The sequence below is a fragment of the Ammospiza caudacuta genome, chromosome 22 (assembly GCF_027887145.1).
Source record: "Ammospiza caudacuta isolate bAmmCau1 chromosome 22, bAmmCau1.pri, whole genome shotgun sequence".
NCBI classification, from domain to species: Eukaryota; Metazoa; Chordata; class Aves; order Passeriformes; family Passerellidae; genus Ammospiza; species Ammospiza caudacuta.
The window spans coordinates 5973181-5990457 of record NC_080614.1 but is presented as its reverse complement, the minus strand read 5'-3'; the positions used below and the strand labels follow the sequence as shown (position 1 = coordinate 5990457).

Sequence of the window (17277 nt, the reverse complement as noted above, 5' to 3'; positions counted from 1 at the left end):
TTAAAAAATTGTCATATATGAACATCTTATATGGAATTTAGAAGCATAAAAGACCAGAAATTTGGCAGTTCTTACAGAAACAAAGAAAAATGTTGCTATAAGCTTCTTAGAAAATTCACAATGCTGTCAAGACCCCTTTTTCTAGCTGGAAATGACAACCAGCCACTATTAAATGAGTTTATGATCCCGTGGAATCCATCCTCCAGGTGGTACCAGGTCACTGGAACCCCATTGTCCTCCAGCCTCTTCTTGTACAACAAGCCATCGTCCCTCAGCACGTCGTACTCGCAGGTCAGGATGAAAGATTCCGGCAGCTGCTGGATAATTGTGTCTTCAGCCAGCAGTGGGCACAGCGTGGGCTCACAGAATCTCTTCACTGTCTCATAAACTTCAGTTGAGCAGTCAAGTAGCACACGTGGTTTGTAGCCTCTGACCTTAAATTGCTCGGGGATGTTGTCTGGACTCACCCACTTTTGATACTTTAATTTCATATCTGGAGGAATATGGGAACCATTCAAGACCTCCTCCAGTTTTGTTGCACTTCCATTCAGATACTGCAACATGTAGAAAGCAGCTCGTTCCCGGAAGAGCAGAGGGACTCCCCGGTTCTGTTGGTAGGACGGTAAATTGAAGTCCAGGGCCTGCAGGCCTGGGTAGATGAGGATCTGAGCACGGAGCCTGGGCAGGTCTGACCTGCCTGCCAGGGTCTGGCTGACAGCAGCTGCCAGGTTGCCCCCAGCACTGTCCCCGCAGACAGTGACGCGGGCAGGATCCACGCCGTAGTGCTGCAGGTGCTGCAGGAAGTGCTGGCTGGCGCTCAGACAGTCTTCGTAGGCAGCGGGGTATTTGTGCTCAGGGGCCAAACGGTACCTGGGACACACAGACAAGTGTAACAGAAGGAAATATGACTTTTAAATGTATTGCTAAAGTCCTGGTTCCTGCAACCAGGAACACCCTGATTTCTGCATAGTTTTACTTGTCTCCTCTCCATAGCATTACCATCAATAAGATGAGGTGGTGCAGATTATTTTGTTATGATATAATCTGTTTATGATGTCTCTTGGGTCTTTAACAACAAATGTAGGTTTTATTGACAATCATTTAGTTACTTTCTGCTTCAGTTTTTCATGGGTTGGACATAAATGACTTCTGATTTGTATCTTTGTTACATATCCTATTAATCCGAACCATTATGCCAGTATTTAGATCGTGTATTAGCTTGTCATTCACACTCTGCTTCTCTAAGCATCAAGCAGGCCTTCCTTGAATAAGTGTTAAGGAGATCACATAGCTTACAATCTGTTTGCAATCAGTTTTGAGTTTGGAACTTGAAAATATTCATTCAAAACTTCATTTTCCAGCTAGATATCCCAAAGTGTAATTTGTGATGTAATCAGACAGTGAAAACAGCCCAAGTGAGTCTTCGGTTGTCTCCAAGCAACAGCAAATGAAGTTGTAAATCACAGACTTGAGAAGTCCCACAAAGACATTTCTCTGACTAAGATTGTTGCTGTGACTGAGGGGACAGGAGGTGATATTTACACTATAGGAAATCATCTCTCAGAATCAGCATGAGCAAAGACTCACCCCACAGATACAACCACAGATTCACTTTCTCTGGCAATAAAGCGGCACAGCTCTTCGTGGGTCTCTGAAAGAGATTTGGTGGGGTTTGGGTTTAGGTTGGGGAGCATTTTCTCTCCAGAGAAGAGATGTTATCTATTGGAGAAATCAAAGAATTGCAAGATGGTAATGCTCTCTACTTTTCCCTGCTGCTTCCTACAAAGGTCCTCAGTTCTTTTGTACCTTCTCATCTTCCTATTCCAGTATTTTTTCCCCTTATATCATTGTCCTGTAAGAAAAATCATATGATCCATGGCAGATGCCTTCTTCTGGCAACAAGAATTATGAGATTGAACCTGTGGGTATATTCAAAGTTTGCAAGTGCTACAGATCAAGAAACAACCAACTTTACTTTTTACGAAGTATGTATTTCTTTAACTGAAATATTTCTGGTAGATATCTTACCAAGACTTCCAAATACCCATCCTCCTCCATGAAAAAACATAACTCCTCTCCTTTGGCTGGCAGATGGAGCCTTAGGCTGGTAAATCCTTACAGGCACTTTGTCAAACCACAGATCCTTGATGAAGAGCTTTGGGTCTGCCCCCAGACTTTTTCTTCCTTGCATGTACCTCACAAAGCTCACCTGAGTGCAGATGCCAAAGTTTTCCAGAATCTTTCCCTGTTCAAAGGCAAAGAGAACAGAGAGCTCACTCAGGAAACCCTGTGTTTTCCAAAGGAAAGGAATTGTGTGGACAGTGAAGTCACAGTGCCTAAGTCATGTGTTTTTAGAGCAGTAATAAACTAATGGATGAGTTGTACAGGTATAGGAGAAAACTGAACAAGTAACAGCAGCATCAGGAGGGGTTATGAGAGAGTTACATGGACAAAGAGCAGAACCCCAAACAATGCAACATTAACAGAGTGGTGAGATAGGATCCTCTGCTTCCTCAGCAGGTCCTTTACCTAACATTGAAAGCAGGTTTGGTTTTCACTGGTTATTCTATCCTTCCCCCCCAAATGATGTAAAAACATAGCAAAAGATGATTATTCTGGTGCTGATTTTCATGGTACAGACACTTGCCCAAAGTAGAGTTGACTAAGTTAAGAATATGTTTGATAATTGCTTTTTGATCATTTCCTAAGTCTCACTGATGTGTGCCATGCACTGACAAAAAGATCCTGACATATTTAGTAGGAATGAACTTCTGTTCATTCTCTGTGCCACAGGGATACTCATGCCAGGTACCAGAAAATGAATACAAATCAGAGCTAGTGCTCCAACAGAACTTTGCATTAAAAAAGAGTATCTCCTCTGTTTTGAAATGCATTGTTCAGCCATGCCAGTCGGTACTTTGGTCCTTAGGAATATTTGGATCAAGTTCATATTACTCAAGATTCTGTTATGAATATTTCTTATTAGCCAGCCAGATTTGCATGGATTGTCAGTAGTGTCATAACTCTCAATATATTTATCTACAAAAGGCCTTTTGTTTTCAGCAATTCAAGATATTTATAATATTCGTCATGCCTGATCTTCAGGAAAGATTTCGTGAAGAAACTAAGACATTTTGCAATGTATCGATTTTAAATTTTTACAGAAACTAGTCTTAGTGTCTCTAGTTGTATGATAAAATGATCTATTCTTTTGTATTTGCTATTTTCCAAGCAGGAATGGAACAATACCAAGGATATTTTAACTTTTACACTCAACTTGTTTGTTTTCTTTCACCCTCTGTTGCTTACATTGCAGCATACAAGGCTGGTTTATGGTGGGCAGTGGATTGATGATTAAAAGAGAACTGGCTTTTCCAGCTGCTTAAGTGATATAATCTCTTTCTAATTACAACTTCTGCGCAGCCAAAACATTAGAATATATATATCTAGAATTCTTTACTATGATTGACCATAATCTAGAATATTTATGACAGAGAAATTTTTCCTCTTTGTTTTCCTTTTTAAATTTTAAATAGCTTGTATCTCTTTGCAGATATTCCATTACATTAATTTAGTAAATATATGCACAACCTCTGTTACCTCCTGTCTGATGCCATGTCTCATCAGAGCATCACCTATCATTACACAGAAATACCTGTGATTCAGTGAGCTCCTCTGTCAGCAGAGCTCACCAGATGTTGAGTGCTGCTCTTGGAGACTGATTACCTTCCCACACACTTTACAAGCTGCTTCACCTGGAGAAGCTGGGCTGGTCAGAGCCCCTCATTCCCATCATATAATCCTGCTTAGTTGCTGCAGGAGTTATATAAATGTGCTTTGGGCAGAAGAATTCCTTCAGCTCCTCTTGAGCAACGTTACCTAATTTTGTCACTTGTGTGGCAGAAACTTTTCCTTCCCAAGGCCAATTCTGAAATGTTCAGCTTCTCACTTCATATTCAAAATAAATACAGAATTCTCATCCCCATGCCCACGAAAAGCTTGAAAGCACAGTCCAGAGACATCTGGTATAGTGTGAGCCAAGAACGGAAATACAAATGATCCAACATGGATAAACATTGTAAATCAAATGATTGCTAGGTCAGCTGGAGTCAGGGCAGAAGCACAGTGAGACTTTCACACACTTGTGTTAGGGCAGCATTTAGGTACCACCTCAGATAGAGCTGGGCAGGACTGGATTAGAGCAGTGCAGTGTCAGAAGTCTGGCAAAAGTTTCTTCAGCAACACTCAGCTCAATAAAACATGCAGCATGACAGCAATGCCCTGCTCTGCTCTCCAGAACATAATTCCATGCAGGCTTCTAGCACAGAAGTAAGTTTAAAGTCTACAGGTTCTCTGTTCTTCCCCCAAAAATCACCCCAGGTTCACTTACCACCACAGCTGTGCATATTAAAATTATATGAATGATCCGGAGCTTTGCAGGCTGAGTCACTCCAGGAGGAATTTCTGAGTTGGAAAAATCAAAATTAATTGCCCCTATGACCAACAATATAAATGCAGCAAGAAAACCAGCTAAGAATAACACCAGCACTGTGAGTACAGCTGCCATTATGCTGAACTGCAGGGATCTGAGATGTCTTTGATTTGACTTTCCAATATATATTTGTCTTGTTACTTCCTGATTCTTTGTTAATCTTCCTGATTCTTTGTTTGCTCCAGTAAAAACCTTTCTCCTCCCGTTCACAAATACATTAGCAGGTATCTTTCCCTCTCTCACTTTCTTTCCCCCCCATTCCTGTTATCTCACAAAAGATAAGTTGGTCAAAGTCCTTGATTTGTCAGTAGATCTATGCCAGCAGCATTTTGGAATTTTTGCAAGAAACCAGTGCTTAGCTGGGAGAAGAGTTATGAATGAACTGCATTAGTATTAAATTAGTTGAAGGTGGAAAATGGACAGAGGGCATTTGTGTGTTTTGAGTTTGTGGCACTATAAAACACCCATCTGGAGAGTTTCCTCATGAGTGGGAACCTGCATGTGATGATTGTCCCTCAAAGGGGCCAAAGGGATTGTCACCAGTGCTCTTTGGAAAGATGCATTAGAAAATTCTGTCATTACCCAAATCTCAGTTATTTTTAGTATTTGTGCTTTCTTCTAACAGAAGAATATTCTTTTAAAAAGCCACAGGAGGTTGACTTTAGCTTCATAATTAGGTGACCCTGTAGCAGGTAACTTTCAGTAACTCTACATGCAACAAATACAGCTGAGAACGACTTAAGATAACCAGTGATTAAAGAGTTCTGAATCAAACTGCTTTATCTTGCTCTTGCTGAGGAGTAGAATTGTGCTAATGTGGAGGAGGTGTATTTTAAATGATGCAAATAAATTAATCGTGAATCTAAGCCTGCAGCTCTTCAAACAACTAGTTTGTCAGAACATTTAAATTGCAAATTCATGGGAAAAGAAAAGAAAAGTAAAAAATCTAAACTTATTAGGTAGCAATGTGGAGACTTGGGTGTTTTTTTTTATTTGTTGTTGTAAAGTCAAATTATAAGTGATGGGGGAAAGTACCATGTTATTTTAGTCACAAAACTTTATAAAATTTTAATTTCATATTGTTTCTCTAGTGGGAAGTTGATTGTTTTTAATAGGGCACATGGTCATCATAAAATAAATAAAATATTCTGAAGTAGAAGGAAACCTTGTTTCAAACATCAATAACAGCCCAAATTTGAAAAAAAAAATAGTCCATCCAGTGGTGTTTGAGGAATTTCAGTTTGTGTTGTGTTTTCACAGTTGTGTGGTTATGTCCAGTTGTTTGGTAGATTAATTACTGACCACAGCACAGATGTGACCAGGTAAAAGCAGCAGCATTGTGGTCTCTGCCTGTCTGTGTTGTTTTTCCTTTCACCACAGGAGGGGGGTCTCGGTTTTGTTCGTCAGTCAGTATGTGTTAAACAAATGTAACTCTCACTCATGTGTTTAGCAAATGGAACTCTCACTCTTATTACAGAAATATTTGCAGTGCAGGTTTTTTATTTTGTTGTTGTTGAAAGCATCACAGAATCACCATAACATTACAGTGATAATATAGATAAAATTGTGCTTCTCTGCCTTCTTTACATGATTTTCAAATTTTTTTCAACACAGCAGAACAGGTAGCCTTGAGCATAAGATAATCTTGAAAGAAAAAAAGGATTATGGAAAAGTCTCATCTCTGCACTTCTCTGACATCCACACACTCATTGAAGTTCAGAGATTCCAGTTTGAGAATGAAGTTCCAAAATGAAACATCATTTCTCAGATCCCAAACAAAATCAGACTCATGCTAGTGGCAGTTTAGGATTCCTGCTCCAGACAAGAGCCTTCCTTTTGACTTCCCTATTTCTGGAGCAGTGTAGTTTTTGTAGAAACTAAACCTGGAAATTAAATTCTTGGCTGCAATTTCAGTGTCTGCTGTAAGACTTCATAGTAGCTGAGTTCTCCATCTGATACCATCACCACCTCTGTCTGTCACAAGGGCCAAAGCAGACCTCAGTTGTTATCTTCTGCATTTCTGGGCTGTTGAAGTATCTTCATGGAGATTCTTGTCTCTTGCCTTCAGTGTGTGCCAGCCATGCAAAGATACTGGAATTGCTGTAGTTTTAGTGAAACTGGAATTGCTGTAGTTTTAGTCAAACAGGATGCCTTGCCTTTTTCATGTCAGTCTTATTGGTATGTTTTTACAGAATATTTTCTAGAGTGTTTATTATTATTATTTGAACTAGAAAATTCAAATAATCTTAACATTTGTTTGAGAGTCACTACAGAAGCAGAAATCAGAAACTACAAAATGCAGTCAAAATCCAAACCATAAATGAAAGGTGTTTATATCCCTTGCCAAGTATAAATTCATAGACATACTGCATGACTTGTATCTTTCTTCTAAAAAATACTTCTATAAACTGTTTACATAATTCACAATACTGTCCATTATCTTATTTGCAGATAAAAAGGAAAAAATCCCATAGCCAAAAAAGGCTAAAATTCCATGGAAGCCATTCTCACAATGATACCAGGTCACTCGAACACCATTTTCCTCTAGTCTCCTCTTGTATAACAGACCATCATCCCTCAAGACATCAAACTCACAGGTCACAATCAAGGACTCAGGGAGCTGGCAAATAATGGAATCTTCAGCTAATAGTGGGGAAAATGTCATTGCTAAAATTTCTTTGATAGCTTCATGGACTTCAGGTTTATATGATGCAGGTTTGGTTGGTACATAGCCTCTAACCTTAAATTCATCAGGAATAAGGTCAGCACTTACCCATTTCTTATACTGGTGTCTCATACTATCAGGAACATGGCTGTTTTGTAGAACCTCTTTCCAAAATGTGGGTTTTTTGTTAAGGTAACGAAAACAGAAGTAGATTATCATCTTCCGGGACAACATGGGGGCAAAAGCATTCTGCTGGTAGGAGGGCAAGTGGAAATCCAGCCCCTGGAGTCCTGGGTAAAGCAGCACCTGAGCACGTACTTTTGGCAGATCTCTGTCATTCAGCAGTATTTGGCAAATAACTGTGGCAAAATTAGCCCCACAGCTGTCACCACTAATGATGATGAGACCAGGATCCACGTGGTACTCTTCCAAATTCCTCATGAAGTATAAGGTGGCATTGAGACAGTCAAAATATTGCCCTGGGTAGGGATGTTCAGGAGCCAGACGGTACCTGAAATGTCAAAGTGGGGTTACAAACATTCAATTTCTGTTGTTTGCAGTTGCTGTGGTAGTTATACAGACTTTTTTTTTAATTTTAAAGATTATATTTGGGTTTAACTAATATAGATTGGAAGGCCAAACTAATGATGCTACAGCTATTTTAGAATACTTTGCCTACAAGCACATTTCTAAATTAAATGAAAGGTTTAAGTGAAAAATAGGGATATGATCTAAAACAGTAAATATTTTCAGCATATTTTTCAGAAGAGTTTCAACTGAGAGCTGTATTCCCATAAATACTTCTATGGCAAAATTGCACTTACCCAACAGACACAACCACTGAGTTGCATTTTTTGGCCATATATCGGCATACTCTTTCAAAGGCTCCTAGAGAGAAAGTTCAGCAGAAATTATGATTTGAAAATCAAATATCCTTTTGAAATGAAAATACAGATCCCTGAACATGTGCTACGTGGAAGGCACTGCAAGATGAGACTGATAAGGAACTCGTGCTATGGAATGTGGTCTTTACACATTAATCCATTTTCTGTTGGCCAGTGGCTCTCAGGGCATCACACAAGCATGTAAGGATGGTGATACTGTGGAAATCCAGAAATCTGTCTGGTATGGTCTCACATCTCACTTGGTGGTCAACAAAAGGAGAGAGAGTGTAAGCTGAGGACAAACAGGAATAAGGAGCATACGGGAATGTGAGGCTGAGCGTGCTCCTTTGAGACCCAATACCCTTGATAAGTATTTCTTCTGTGAATTACCCAAACCACTTGTTAAGCCCATGATTCTAACCTTAACCATGACAGCTTTGTGCAAGGAGGAGCTCTCTCACTTGCTTACAAAGATGTGAGGAGCCATTTCTAGTTGCTCCTTTTGTACCTGGCACTCACTGCTTCCACATGGTGGAATTCTTGTACTGTAAGAAATGGTGGATAAATCCTTCCCTGTTTAACTTCCCTTGCTTCTCATGATTTTGTAGTCACTTCATGTATCTGTCTTTATGCACCTTTTGCAGCCTGAAGAGTCATAGTTCATTCACATATTCTCTGCCCAGAAGCACTTTTCTCACCTAGGTAGCCTCTCCAAGTCCTTCCAGTACTTCTTTATCATTTTTGAGGAGTGGGAAACAGAACTATAAGCACTATACTGTATTTAGATATACCATGGATTTATTACCGTGGCATAAAAAAGTTTCCTGTTTTGTCTTTCCTTTCCTACTAATAATTTCTAGCATTTTGTTTGCTTTTTGACAGCTACTGTGCAATATGTCAACAATTTCAGGTAACTTCCTACCATAACTACCAAGAGCTCCTTCCTGCTCCTGCTTGGAGCCCATTGCTTCATTTATAAGGTCAGAATGCTCTGTTCATCTGTTTGACTTCTCTACACGCCATTTCTCCTGTCATTGTCTGATCCTCTGCTGTCATAAAAATATTCTGCAGTTTTTCAGCCATCCATTTATGACCCTCAGAGGGTTTAATACCACATCACCCTGTTTGAATGAATTGATTGAATAAATTGATTAGCACTGCTCCCAGTACAGATCTCCTTATGGGAATCTCACAGGAACTTCCCATAACTCATCATTTTTCTCTCTTTCAATCAGCTGTCATCCAAATGAAAGATCTTCCCTCTTGTGTCGTGGGTGTGTAGCCTCTTTAGGAGAATCTTCTAGAAATCAAAGTGGGTTTTAGCCACTCAGTCTCCTTTATTCATGTATTTGCTGACTTTAAAAATTTAAATTGATTAAACTGTTAAAGAGTTTAGATTAGATATTAGGAAGAAATTCTTTGCTGTGAGGCTGATGAGGCCCTGGCACAGGATGCCCAGAGCAGCTGTGGCTGCCCCATCCCTGGAAATGTTCAAGGCCAGGTAGGACAGGGCTTGGAGCAGCCTGGGATAGCAGAAGGTGTCCCTGCCCATGGTGGGGACCTGGAATGATACTTAAGGTCCCTTCCACCCAAACACTTCAGCAATTCTAGGATTTAAGAAGTATGACATGCATTTGAGGAATAAGCCGTAGTTATCTGTCCACTGATTCTTTTCAGTGTAGCATCTGCTAATTTGCTGGTTGCAGACTTCAGGCTTGCTCGGCTGGGGATTCCCAAAGGCCTTCTGAAAGCTTGTCATCATTGTTGTTTTCCTGTTATCAAACACCAAAAGGAATTGAAGCCAAAGGTCAGGTCCCACTCTCTGTGTACAGCTATGGCTGTTACATCAAGCCATGTCACGTGAACAGGGACTCACTGTGCAACTTGTGGTGTTTTTTATCCTTCCAGTGAGAGGAATTCACCTGCCACTGAGATCACAGAGAGCCTGCCAAGCCTGCAGTCCACACTGCCACCCAGACTAGCTCTAGACACGAGCCTGGCATTCCCCCCAGGCTCCTGTGCCCTGAGTACAGCAGGGTGGGTTATCTGTGCAAAGGGGAACCCATGGCACAGGAGTTATGTTGTGATTCCTGCACGGGGCTGAAGGATGCCAGGAAATTCAAGTCTGCCCAGTATGGTGCAGACCTACCCTTTGAAACAGTAAGGGATTCAAACCCCTCAAATTGCACTGCCTGACCCCTGGAATGAAGTTCAAATTTCAATGTTAGGTGCATTGGCTTGCAGAGAAGGCACTTGGAGCCTTAGCAGCTCAGAAGGAGATCCAGAGTTCAGGGAGCTGAACTCCCAGCTGCTGAGACAAGGGCTGTCTCCCTTTCTGGAAAAGAAATCAAGTATCCTGTGCCATGTCACCACAAAAATCAAACTTCCCCAAATTGCTCCTTCGTTATTTATATTTTCCTTCATTTGGATTCCTTGTTTGCATGAATGGAAGTTTATTCACAGATTTTTTAAAATTTATTTAAATCTTTCCTTGGACCCATATTACATATTTTATGTAAGATAGGGTAGTCTTAGTAGAGCAGCATCCCTCACTGAGAGCTGAGAGCAGGGTGAGGGAGGGAACTCTTCAGATGGGTGTTTTATTGTGCCACAAACTCAAAGCACACAAATGCCCTCTGTCCATTTTCCACCTCCAACTAATTTAATACTAATGCTGTTCATTCATAACACTCTTCTCTCAGCTAAGCACTGGTTTCTGGATCTCTTCCCCAAAGGAAACAGAGATGGGATGCTTTTTAACACAATACTATTCATTCCACAAATACTTTCCAGTTTGTGCTGAGCAAAGACTGATGACACTGAGGAGGACAGGGCAGACATTGACTGACACATGCCTGAAGGCAAAAATGTAAAGGTTTGGATTTGACTTGAAAAATAAAACTTGCCCATTTCTTACTAATGCTCCCAAATGTGCCAGCGCCTCCATGAAAATAGAGAATTCCTCTTCTTTTGCCAGTGGGTGGGCTTTTGGGCTGATAAATCCTCAAGGGTACCTCATCTACTGTGAGATCTTTGATAAGCAGTTTGGAATCTCTCCATGGAGGAATCCCATTGACCGCTGCTCGCAGTATGGTTAAATCATTGCAGATCCCCAGCTTCTCCAAAATCTTTCCCTGTTGAAAAGAAAGAATTTGGAAGAAGAGGAGTAACATGCTCTGAACAGTACATTATTCTATGTACATGCGGTTCAATATGTACAGGGTACATCTGGGTATTTGTTTAAAATTTCATATAAAACAGCATAAAGTGGCTGCAGTTTGACTGAAAAATCTAAAGAAGCTTTTAAGATTAGCCATATTAATTTTATGAGTTAATTTACCATGTTTTGAATTCATATATCAATGCTTACAGGCTTCAGGAGCATGAATTGGTTGTTTTTTGTTTTTTTTTTTAACCCTTAAGTAAGGCATTTTCCTCCTGCTCCCAAATATCCTACCTAAGCAAAAGTGAAATCCCCAGGTTAAGAAATTCAACTTACCGCGACCATGGTCGTGATCATCAAGGAGTGGAAAACACGAAGCTTTAGAGGTTGCTCAATTCCAGGTGGCAGTTCTGTGTTGAAAAAATCATATAATACAACTCCCCAAAACAGTGCTGGTACTAAAACAGGAGAAATAAAAAACATTCCTATAATTGCCAAAGTTGTATAAACAGATGCCATTTCACCTCAGAACAGGAGTGAATGCTATAAAACTGGGTTAAGCCCTGTTTTCAAATGCATCTAAGGTGTCTTCACAGAAGACTGAGTGCTCACTTCATATGCAGAAATTAAATGTTTATTAATGTTGCAATGCAATGTAATGCAATTTTCTCCACCCTTCTTTTGCTAATGATATTATTCACAACACTTGGGTACTTTCTTTATACCCTTTTCAAAAGGTAGGATTCAAATTGTATGGAAGTGATTAATATGATGAGCTTTTCACTAATAAGGAGAAATTATTATTCAGAGGGGCCTTGATTTGGAGATGGTCTTTTTGGTTTGTAGTGGATTCATTTTGGATGGACATTGTTAAATTTTAGTGATGTGGGGCTACCTGGATTTGTCATCAAAGCATATATACACTTCTCTGAGAAGAAAAATACTCAAATACAAATACAAAAAGTTTAAAAAAAACCTTTTTCATAGGGGAATGACACACTCATGGTTTAATTTTTGTTTAAATAAGAGTATATTTGCTCTGTGTTTAAAATCAGTGCAAGCCTGAATGTACACAAAGGTCTCTCCAGACACTTGAGAGTTTGTTTGTGGATTGAAGCCACTGTTGCTGCTGGTAAAAGCTTTTTAGCAATTAATCCTCAGAGTTTCATATTCACTGTAATTCTTGTTTGCAGTTCAGTGTAGAGGCACTATGAATACATATGTATTGGTGAGGAATTGGTAACAGTTGGTGGCACTTGTTTGGTGAAGTAATTTTTCTGGTTTGTGTTTTTCTTATTAGAATTATGTTTTCTGCACAATTTATAATTTACAGCTGCCAAACATTTTGTGCCTTGGCTTTTAAAGTGGAATTCCAGTCTGAAAACTGAATTAGTCTTTAGTTTCATTAGCACAATATTTAAATCAAAGCAACACTGACAGCTGATTTGCACAACATTGGCTTGTGAAGGTAAGGATGTGTGGGATGAAGCAACATCATAAATTTGTGCCAAGGTTTGTGAAATAGGGAGATCATTAGAGCCTTTTCTGCGCTGAGATTGGCTGATCTGGAGCCTTTTCCTTCTACATAGCACAAATTTAGGATACAAGTAGTTAAAATGTTAGACTGCAGAGTATTGAAGCCAAAGCCAGATGCCCATGGCCAGTGCTTAGCTTGTCCTGAGCTCATCAGATGTTCTCCACAGGGCTCTGCAGCACAGCTGGGGCAGCCCAGTGGTGTTTGTGGTCATTAGTTCTAGAAATGTTTCCCTGTAGTGTGATATTATGGCACAGCCTCTGGGGATTGGGCTTTGTTTTGCCATATATTCCTGTAAGAACAGCACAGTTTACCTAAGTGCTTATTTCTGATGTCTGTGCCATCAGTCAGAATATCCTGAAATAAATTCTCACATGGATATCACCTCTGAATCTTGTATTTCAGCATGCTTGATGATTTCTTATATTTGAATCCTCAGAGGAAGCAATTTCTGTGCTTTCTAAAGAACCTTTAATCAAGAATAAAAGAATTCTTAAAGGTACTTAGTACTTCAGTGGCAGTAAATGAAACTTGTAAAGGTGACAAAAGGCAATTAAACACCTGCTATTTAAGTGATCAGATTATGAAAGCCTTATACCAAAGAGCACATGTCTGTCTGCTGTTACCTCTATGAGCTCTTGCTGACACTGTTTTGACACAAGATTTCTTCTCCTATTCAGTGAGTCAGTAATTAATCAGCTTTAATCAAAACCAAAACACCTCACACATGCCACCTCTGTTTCGAAACCTTGATGGACCTGATAGAGTAGGAGGAAATATTGCTTTACTGTCTTTTTATTTAAAAATAAATTTACAAAGGGACAGTTTGGAGTTTTTTGTTCATTTGCTTTTTGTTGTTAGGCCCTGGCAGTTATTTACAGAATCTCTTGTACAGTTATGACAATCTGAACAAAAATCTTTCAGTTCTGCATTACAGCCTTTCTGTTGTTAAAGAAATGTTGGTGAACCAATGTTTCAAAATAATATCCTAATGTTTTAATCTCTTAATATATTATAATATTAGAGTATACTCAGCATGTGAACTTACAGCATGTTCTAGCTCTGTGCTGTTTGTACCTCCTTGTCCTTTTAACTCAATGTCCAAGTTTTTTCCAGAATCAAGCAAATCCCATGGTCTGAGAGCGGCTTGGTCCTTCTGGGAACGTTTATGTTGACAAGTGTGTGATCACACTTGGTGCTTTATATTCCATATATTTCATCTATTTCCAGTCTGGCCAGCCATTCCTGTACCCACAGGATGGGTAGGAAATCTATGGTCAGTGTCAGATTCTCAAGTTGTTACAAAACAGTCAGTGAGGTTTTCAGTGGGTTTTTTTCCCAGTTGTTTTTGAGGTGGTAAATATCGAAAGAATTTTATTTCATTTTAATCCACTGCATTAAATGAGGGCCTTGTATCTTCACAAATAAAAAGGCTTCTTCTCTATCTGGCAGTAGAGAGGTTGTTCTTTAAATGGTGGATGTTTGATGTGTTTTGCTAGAGCCATATTTTTGTTTTTCAGCAAACTCATCCCCAAACCCCAACTTCCACAAAGTCTTTACCTATTGATGAGAACACACTTGCCCTAACTAAAGGTTGATGAGATTCCACTAAACCAGAGAAAATGATCACAGTGTGGAGTTTGACATTGTAATGAGAGTTATGAGCCTCATGTGGTTCTTTATTGTTATAAAACAGCTCCTCAGAGCTCATAAAATGATTCTTTATTCATTGAACTTGGTGTTGCTGGAGTTTGATGAGTACAGAATTGAGAATAGTTGGGTAAATGCTTCCCATTTTCTCATCAGCAAGCCTGCATTTATGCATTCTAAAATCCATTCTCTTCTTGATTTTTCAGCATATTTCTAATAGTTATAATAATGATGGGAAGGGGAAGTACAATAATGATACCTACCCAAAGAAATGTGGTCTTTGCAGGTTTTCCCAAGATTCAGCTTTGTGGATTTTCTAAAGCTTCACACATAGCTTTGTAGGCTGAGAATGTGTAAAACTCATCAACTTCCCCTTAAGTATTAGTGGAAGAGGCAGGAGCTGACAAACCCAACACCCTGCAAGGCAGGAATACTCAGGGGAGTTGTGCCAGTGAATTCTGTGATTGTCCTGAGTTATTGATTTTCTTGTGAAGTCTTTCTAAAACATTACAACATATTTCACTTGTGTTGCAGGCTGTTTCCAGCACTGCTAACCTGCAGTCATTTGACTATTGCAGAGTTTCTCTGTGTAACACAGGAAATCCTATGATGAGTAACTGAAGCATTGTAAAGTAGTCAGCTGTGATGACTGAGTATTGATTCCAGCAGGTATAACCAGGAAGCAGAAAACAGGAAAAAATAACATATCACAAAGAAAATTTAAACCCAGAAATAATAGCTTCTAATAGAGTTCTTTATTTTTTTAATGTTCATTTCAAAGTGAAACATTCTGGTATATATAATTTGCCTTGCTTTTAAAAATTATTCTTATTTCCTCTAGGTAATTTAGCAGAGCAATTAGAATCTGTAGAGTACTTTAACTGACTTTGTTTTTATCACTTCGAGCATGGGAGGAACTTGCCATACTTCAGTTCACATTTCTTCATTTCACATTATGCAAACAACTGACTGAAGGCACTCAGAGCTTTTCATACCTGTAAGCCTGGGTCTTCTGATCTGTGAGATAGATTTAATATGCCCTTCACAGTGACAATAAGAAGCATTAAGAAATTACAGCTTAGTACATGTTGTACCATAGTGGTTTTTAGAGGTGCTGTGTATTTGCTTCGGCTGCCTCCTACCTACCTTTCAGTGTCCTCCCTTCTTGTTATCTCCATCTCCCCACCCAAATAAGTAGTTAGTTCCTGTATGCTTTGCTCTTACAACAGAAAGCCACGTTGCACTTGGCATAAATCTTTATTTTAGCCTTTTCTTTCTGCCTTCTCTTCTTTGAAGTCTGTCCCTTCCAAATACCTCCTAGGCTAAACAGCTGCTAAACAAATTCTGGAGTAAAAAGCTGTACTGTATTAAAAAAAAAAAAAAAAAAAACAACAAATGTTATGTATTGGCATTCAGTGATGGAAATTCAGATCTTGTGTTGTGCAGTTCAGAGCACATGCAGTTTTGAAATGCTTATTTAACTGGAGGGTTTTTGTGGAGCGGCACTGGGAAATGTGGATGGATTGTTGGATGTCGGTGTCTCTGTTACTGTGCAGTTCTGTTCCTCAGAGTGAATGAATTCTGCTCCATACATATGGATTCCAAAAAGCTGCTCTGGAGCATCCACTTGGGATTTCATGGCAGGTCATCACATCAAAATGAATCTTATTAAATCAGAAGTTGCTTGAAGGTAAATATAACAACTTCAACTGCCCTTCTTTTCCCATGGCCAGGTTTGTCTGAGTCTCAGTATCCCAGATATTCAGGTTAGCAGTGTCTGCAGTCTCACAGGAATCAGCAAACACAGGGAATAACTGAGACAAGGAAGACAGCAATAAAAACAGCCAGAGTTTGCAGGATTCTGCCTGAGCAATGCAGAGAATGGGTATCATAGGCAGAGAATAGTGTTAAATAACATTATTTATAAATAATAGAGCTAATCAACTTGGAATGTTTTCTAATTTCCTGTTTATTTTAAAAATGCTGCAGTATCTGAGTTGTAACTAGTGGGGTATAAAGAGGTGATGTGAAGACAACAAAGCAGAGGATAATTGAAGTTGTAAATTTCTGTAATTCACCACTCCAAACTTGATTGGTTAGAATGGGTAATCTAAAGTTGTTATGTCTTAATATGTGCTCTGTTATTAAACAGAAAGCTTTAGGCTATGAAGGCATAAGAACAAGTTCAGTAAAATATTGAAATCAAACCACAGTTTGACCTTTGGTAATGTGTTTCAGGTACTCACATTGTGTGCCAGAGCACAGAGAGGTTTTCCAGGTTATTACAGACTCAGCTGGTGCTGACATCTGGTGATGGAATGATGCAGGGCAGTTTGCTTTCCCTTCCTTCATTTCCTTCAACATCTTCCTGTCACACAGAGCAGCTCAAAGTGTCAGGCCCTCCCAGCTGCGCTGAGCTTCCCAGCATCTCACTGCTTTTCAGGTTTCTCACTGGTTTTCAGGTTTCTCACAGGTTTTCAGGTTTTGACAGTGTTCCAATCTACTCCTGGATCCTTTTATTTGTGTTACAGTGCTCATGGGCAAATTCTAGAGACCAGTTAAAGAAATGTGGCTCATGCCCACCTTCTCTGGGGTTAATAGCTCTGGATGGACCAGCCTTGTCCCCACCCTGTTCCTGTGTGGAGGGCAGCTTGGGCTGTCACTTCACTCAGGGTGCAAACTCAGGAGGGAATTACCACCTCAGTCACCTCACCCTCCTCCCTTGAGGAATGAATTAGTGGGTTTTGTCAAGATGGGAAGGAACTGCCCTAGCTAAGGAAACTTACTTGTCAACGTTGTATTTTCCTAAGTTCTTCATAGGCAAAAACTCATCAATAACTCAGGAGCTCTCTGGGTTTTAAAAAAAATAAATCTGTAATATCTTCATCA

The 17277-nt window shown here is 39.6% G+C and overlaps 2 protein-coding genes across 2 annotated transcripts; both read right to left on the bottom strand.

Annotated features, from left to right (window-relative positions):
• On the bottom strand, positions 1–4567 carry LOC131567306 (arylacetamide deacetylase-like 3). Its single transcript, XM_058818879.1, has 4 exons — positions 4391–4567; positions 2029–2245; positions 1588–1651; positions 1–870 (listed from the first exon to the last, which is right to left on the bottom strand). The coding sequence occupies exons 1-4, from the start codon at positions 4565–4567 to the stop codon at positions 96–98; spliced, it is 1233 nt and encodes a 410-aa protein (XP_058674862.1). The 3' UTR covers positions 1–95.
• Positions 4568–6161: 1594 nt separating this feature from the next.
• Positions 6162–11749, bottom strand: LOC131567308 (arylacetamide deacetylase-like 4). The gene is made up of 4 exons (XM_058818882.1): positions 11541–11749; positions 10959–11175; positions 7982–8045; positions 6162–7668 (listed from the first exon to the last, which is right to left on the bottom strand). Exons 1-4 carry the CDS (start codon positions 11721–11723, stop codon positions 6894–6896), a joined length of 1239 nt encoding a protein of 412 aa, XP_058674865.1. The 5' UTR covers positions 11724–11749; the 3' UTR covers positions 6162–6893.
• Positions 11750–17277: the final 5528 nt, after the last annotated feature.

What these genes read in the sequence shown, in the direction of transcription:
- LOC131567306 (XM_058818879.1), bottom strand. Translation starts at nt 4,567, where the DNA reads ATGGCAGCTGTACTCACAGTGCTGGTGTTATTCTTAGCTGGTTTTCTT. An exon ending in TAATATGCACAGCTGTGGTG is followed by an intron (nt 2,246 to 4,390) that starts GTAAGTGAACCT and finishes GCCTTTGAACAG; the next exon opens with GGAAAGATTCTGGAAAACTT. An exon ending in TCTGTGGTTGTATCTGTGGG is followed by an intron (nt 871 to 1,587) that starts GTGAGTCTTTGC and finishes TGTGTGTCCCAG; the next exon opens with GTACCGTTTGGCCCCTGAGC.
- LOC131567308 (XM_058818882.1), bottom strand. Translation starts at nt 11,723, where the DNA reads ATGGCATCTGTTTATACAACTTTGGCAATTATAGGAATGTTTTTTATT. An exon ending in TGATCACGACCATGGTCGCG is followed by an intron (nt 11,176 to 11,540) that starts GTAAGTTGAATT and finishes TCTTTTCAACAG; the next exon opens with GGAAAGATTTTGGAGAAGCT. An exon ending in TCAGTGGTTGTGTCTGTTGG is followed by an intron (nt 7,669 to 7,981) that starts GTAAGTGCAATT and finishes TTGACATTTCAG; the next exon opens with GTACCGTCTGGCTCCTGAAC.